This window comes from Chaetura pelagica, unplaced genomic scaffold (assembly GCF_000747805.2).
Source record: "Chaetura pelagica isolate M959 unplaced genomic scaffold, ChaPel_1.0 scaffold242, whole genome shotgun sequence".
NCBI lineage: Eukaryota > Metazoa > Chordata > Aves > Apodiformes > Apodidae > Chaetura > Chaetura pelagica.
Window position 1 is genome coordinate 904,853 of NW_009952377.1, and position 6,162 is coordinate 911,014.

General features: G+C 35.5%; 1 protein-coding gene across 2 annotated transcripts in view; it reads right to left on the bottom strand.

Moving 5' to 3' along the window:
* Nucleotides 1-505: 505 nt before the first annotated feature.
* The window catches only part of KLC1 (kinesin light chain 1), a 26,546-nt gene continuing 20,889 nt past the window's right edge, over nt 506-6,162 (bottom strand). Inside the window, exons 14-15 of one of the 2 annotated variants that reach the window (XM_010008150.1) lie at nt 2,243-2,309; nt 506-897 (exon numbers count right to left, since the gene is read on the bottom strand). In XM_010008150.1, the coding sequence (XP_010006452.1) occupies nt 832-897; nt 2,243-2,309 (133 nt within the window). In that variant the 3' untranslated portion in view covers nt 506-831. The remainder of the gene's footprint in view (nt 898-2,242; nt 2,310-6,162) is intronic. The other variant, XM_010008151.1, reaches the window with a different exon arrangement.

The window sequence follows — 6,162 nt, forward strand, 5'->3', positions numbered from 1 at the left end:
TGAATTCCAGTGAACATGCAAGAAAGTCAACCTGAGGTGTGACATCTCCCTCAGAGCAGCTGCTCTGGCACGACAGCAGTCTGAACCTTCGGTATTCTTCAACCATGCAAGGTTAAGGTCAAAACATTTCCTCTTTTCTCCTGATCAAAATGAGCCATCCTATCTCCATTGATTATTGTGCCCTAATAAACTTGTATCAACAAGTATCAAAGCTATGGCCACAGGTATTGCTATTCATGCCATCTCTACGTAACGTCACCCCAACTACCTTCTCTGTACAATTTAACAGCTCAATCTAGTGGTTAAGAAAGCCAGGTCTAAGTACTCTTTTGCCAGCTAGGGTTTCTAATACTACAATGATCAGTGGTGCAAAGCCCCACCAATACAGTATGCTCCATTTGAATTTATACAGTAATGCACATAAATTTATCCTTTTCTCATTCCAGCACTGTATATATTTACTGCTACACGTTTAATTTTGCCTGCATTTTCAAATATTTTTGCCTTTTGGTATGCTTTAAATATGTTTGTATTTTTACTTATTTTTTGGCTGCTGTAATACTCAGATCTATGAATGAAATCAATGTAAGTAGCATGAATGGGAGCAGTGCAATGAGCAACATATATCTATATAGTTTTCCTTTAGAAGAAAATACCCTCTAATGCTGTGTTTAAATTTAGAAAAGAAAAAACAGCAGTCCATTGGAAAAACAACCCAACAAGATCTACAAACTAGGTGTTCCTATGCGTAAGGATGAGGAACCAAAGCTTTGAAGGTCTCAGTGCTTCTTTGTTCACAAAGGAATATTAGCTAGCTTCTGTCCAAGAATCTCAATGCGCCAGATCAGTATGACTGACACTCAGAGCTCTTGAGTCTGTCAGACAATTATTTCGTTCCTGTGTGGAAGGGAAAAACACAAACAAATTAAGCACATGTCCAACAGTTCAAGCAAATAAACAAAATCACTAGTTCTAACAAACAGGAAAAACTAATACATGGATCTCTGGAAAGCTGGTCTTGTTGGGTAGGAGGCAGTTTTCCACATTTAATAAACATCCTTTTCCCCAACTTTTAACTAGCAATACTGGAAAGATCTGCTGACGTGTATTTACACCCTTTACAGTCCTGACCCATCTTACCAGCAATGCAAGAGCCCACCTATGGGAATTGCCCCTAGTGGGTGAGCTACAGAAGTTCACCAGGAGTGGGAACTACTTTTAGTATCACAACGGACATATAAGCAATACATGTATCTTCTGAAGTCACATCAATTCTATACTAAGGCTCCAGTTCAGGGGCACCTAGGGCATGGCATTTTGACACCCTGCCACTGTTGCTGCAAAGCATTATGTTTTACCCTGGATTTTATTTTTTTTTTGGCTGAAGTTCACCCTAAGTGAAGTTCTGCCTACATTTCACACCACAGGAAAATCTACAGTATATTTGTTAGAGATAATATAGTTAAGACACCTTTTCACCACTTAACAGTCAAATGAGAGCCACACAGTTTGGGCTTTTTGCTGCATTAGGACAAACAGTGAAGATCCTTGTGTACAGGTTTGTTAGTACAGAAACTATTTGATCTTCCTAACAATTAGTTGCAATAACTGTGTTAGTAAAATGCACAGCAATGTAGAGAAGGCAGAACGCTGCTAGCTTGACAATCTAGGATGCAGTGCCTTATTAGGAGAAAACAGGAAATGGGAAGCAGCCATGGGGCACACACCACACACCATTAAGGGTTTATGTTAGCAGAAGCTTAACAGATCAGACAAACTGCTGCTGTACAACCTCAGGAACAACTTAAGTTGAATGTAAGGGGATCTGAAAATGTACAGAAACTGAGGCGACTGGACCCTTTGTAATAAAGGGGCTGAAGTTAAAAAAACACTAAACTGGGCTTTAGAAGTTCTTGTATTTTTACGTAGCATTTACAAGAATGTAAGATTCCAGAAGTTGCCTATCCACTGTAGTATTTAGGAAGTCCAAAGCCAGAGACTGCTTGATATCATAAAAGCCAGTGGTCAGACTTAAGCACTTGCTTAAAATTAAGGATAATTCACAGAAGTGTTACAGAATGATGCCTTAAACATACACTTTAAACATCTTGGGTATCTTAGCTATCTTGGTAGGATCTTACCAGTCACTGGGACTTGGTTGTTTTATTATTTTTCATACTCTTTTTATCCCAAACCCTACTAGTGACACCTATTTTTGTAAGAATATTGTAGGGCTTCTTACTTGAAAATGATCTTCAGTAGCCTTGCCACCCATGTTAAGAACATTCAGAGAACTGGCACGCTTCATGCTGCAACCAGGACAGTGAACATGCAAGGATAAACCAATCAGAATAGCTGAAAACTAACAGCTCTAAAACACAAGTATAACAACGAGCAATGCACAGTTAAGGGATTTTGAACAATGCCCCAAAACTGATCTGAGGGATACCCTTTAAGATAATTACATAACTTAGAATATATTTATATTCGGTTCTAAGTTACATATTAAACCCCCAATATTAATTGATTTCATTTCAACTCAAAATAAAATCTTCATTTATAAAGCATATCAAATGAATACACTGACTTAGCTTTGATTTTTAATTAACTAATTCTCAGTTTCAATTTTATGCAGCTTCTTACAAAAGCTTCAAAACATTCAGACAGTTTAGGAAAAAAATGTGGAACATTAATAAGTTTGTCATGTAGACAGCATTTAACTTAGGAAAGCTACAGCAAAGCTCATCTAGGTAAGTCTTCAGAATAAATTTCAAAAAGCACTTTTAGAATCTTTAGTGTTAGGCATTTCAAAATGAAGGGAAACACGATGGTTTGCTGCTGTTAACTTTGGTTATGCTTTTGGCTATACAATGCTCTGAGTGATGGTAACAATAACCCTAGACTACTGTACTGAAAGCAACAGAAAAGGAAAAAAAAATCCCCTGCACAGGAGCTGATAGTCAAATTATCACTGCATGAGCTGTAATATCTACTGGTGCTGAGATAAGGATCAATAATTTACCCACATTTCTCAAACATAACATTTAACAAAAATATTTTCAAGTGTGTGTAATGAAATTCAAGATTAGCCTTAAGCTTCCTGTCATCATAGTGACTACAGCAGGAATGTGATGTCCTTTATCCCCGTGTGCCTGTACGTTAGGTACTATGTTTGCTTTGTTTCTTCACTCACTTTTTAAATATTGCAAAACTACTAAATGAGGGTTTTGAAGATCTGTTTGATGAACTATTCATAAGACAGTGAGGCTCTAATCTTGCAGTGTTACCTACATCTTTAAAGACAACTGGCTGATGTAGTTTCCAATGCCTTCCAATAACATGGAAAGGTTTATCCATACAGATCACATTAGATACTAACCAGTTTTTCTTCCTCCTGAAGCAAGACTACTAATAGTCAAAGTCAAGCACGAGTTTTAAATGCTTTCATAAAGCAAAGGCTTAGCAGAATAATGAACAAAAACACTAACAAACACAGGCAACAGCTGCCACAGAACACAGGCTTACTGGTTTTCCTCGCATTAAAGCTGAACTTTTCAAAAGCCAGAATGCAGACAACTTAAAATATTTAACATGAGTGTTAGCAACAACAAAGCAAGGACTCATGCATGGTGTGTACACCTCTCATTTATTCAAGGAAAGACGTACAACAGAGGTTATGTGTGGAAGTCAAAATAAGTTAATCTGTAAAACACAAACAAAACATCACATCAAACTCTCCAAAAGAGCATAAAGGTTTGTGGAAAACATTCCAGGAAAATCAAAATTCATGTGTCAGTTTTAACTGGTGAAGTTTTTAGGTTCTTGCTGAAGTGCCAATAAAAAAAAATTAATCACACGAGATACTAGTTTGGTTTTATTTGGTTTTTGTGGTAAATCAACATACCTAAGAACTTCAGTCTGGCAAATACACTGAATTCCCTCCATGTTAGAAAGAAAATTGCACAAACAGCATGCAGTTATTTTTCTAGGGCTAAGTAATGAAAGCTTTTTTTTTCCTTCTAAATTACAATTCTTAACTGCTCTTCCATATGGTCAAAATTTTAAAAGTGAGAAAATCAAATCTAATACTAATTCAGCAAAGTAAAATTACTACACAACTGAATTCTGAAATATAATAAAGAAATAAAGGATTGATACCATGCTTCAGGTAGCACATGTTTCAAAGAACACTTTGTAAGTGATTTGTTCTTTGTCAAAAAGACTTTTTGCATTATTTTAAAGAAAAAACATCCCTGTTGAATTTTCCACTTTGTTCTCTTTGACCTTATGTATCAAGCAACAAAATGAAAACTCAGTCTTTCTGTCATGCTGCAATATTAATGTATTTGCATATTGCACAATTATACCAGCACTGGCAATTAATATTTAGAGATGTACAATGTAAGCAACAGGGGTAAATCAATTTCAAAATAAAGTCTTCATAGAGACATAGGAAGGGAATGCAGAGGTTACTGGTAAGGAAGGAGGCACATAAGTCTACCCAGAGTGACTGATTTCATAGCAAAAATGTTTTATATGTAAGCTAAGTCAGTATTGAAATATTCAGCTATAAAACACACTAAAAACTAAAGGCTTGCATAATTTAAACTGTATATCCCTTTTATTAAAATTGGAAGCTGAAAAAAATAATTAACTATTTACTAACACTTCTGCAGAATTGAAATGATTTTTGGGAGTATCAATATGTACAGCTACGCTACATGATCTATAAGGGTCGTGCTTAATACTAGGAATCTTAGCTGGTTTAAATAACAAATGAAGACCTAAAATAGGATTAAAAATGAACAAGAACAAACTGTAGTATTTATTGTCTTACACACTTAATAAGGGTATGTACATAAAAGCCTGTCAATGCAATACTTTTATTGCAAGTCTTAAGAAAAATGTATTCAGAGAACAGCAGTGGTGTCTAAAAATAATACTTTGTAAAAAGGAAAAGCAATTGGTTTTCAGGTTTTTTTTCCATATTGCCTGTATTTTAGGAAATGTCGTGATACAGACCTTACAACAGAATTAAAGTTCATGTGGGTAGGTTACTTATACACTGGTCAAATAACACTACCGAAGTGCAGACAACAGAAGACAGAGTAGTTCTTACAGGACACTGCAAAGCCAAATGTCTTCAGTTATACATAACCATAATTTTCTACACCTGTATTGACCGAGTTACTTTGCAGGCAGAAAGTTAGCTGTATTTACTACAGAGAACAAGGAATAAAACTTTTGGCTTTTAAGAAACTGAAAACTTTTCCATGTCTCACAAAATTGAGGGGAAAAAGCAAAATTAGCTATGAATTATTGCACCTACTAATACAATAATATATCTGAACTATATTTACAAACTCTGACAGAATTGAATAGGAACAAAAAACCAACATAAAAAAATGCCAATACTGAAAACAAAGAAGGAAATCTCTTTTACACTATTTTGGCTTGCATTTGCTTGTTTTCCCTGTAGCATTTATATATTTCCTTCTTCTAATTACATATTTTTCACAGTTTATTCCCAATCTATCATCTCAGAGGCAGTTCTTAATGATGGATCAGTAAGTGCAAAGGGATTTTTTACCCCGAATTTGATTCAGGGCCTTCAACATCAAGTCTCCGGCAGCAGAGTCTGAAATTTTAGTTAACATTTCTAAAAAATCAGATCAGGCTCAATTTGAAACAGTTTTGCAAGGAAGAGAATTCTGTGTGTATTGCAGCTGTACACAATGTTTTATAGCCACACAAGAACAGTAAGGCAAACCCTCCCTGGAGCACTTAGAAAAACACATTGAGATGCTCTCTCCACTCTCTCAGATATTAACACCATCACCATCTACTCTATTTCATAGTTCCACTTGCTCCATCAGAAATTAATCCAAGTTCTCCAATTTAACTGTTTTAAAGCCTAAGTTCAAATTCATATTGTCATACAGTTTCCTGTCAACTGAATGCATTCCAGTTTTCCACAGCAAGGGGAAAAAACCTTTCAAAACTGATTGCAATTATACTGGGGGTAAGGGAAGACACCCAAAAGTGCTAGTATGAAAAATAGTGGTACATTTTAACATTTCATCTTCTCTGCAGCAGCCAATAAATTATCCATGTTTTTTATGCATTTATTCAATATTACATACATCTAAATCCATAATCATA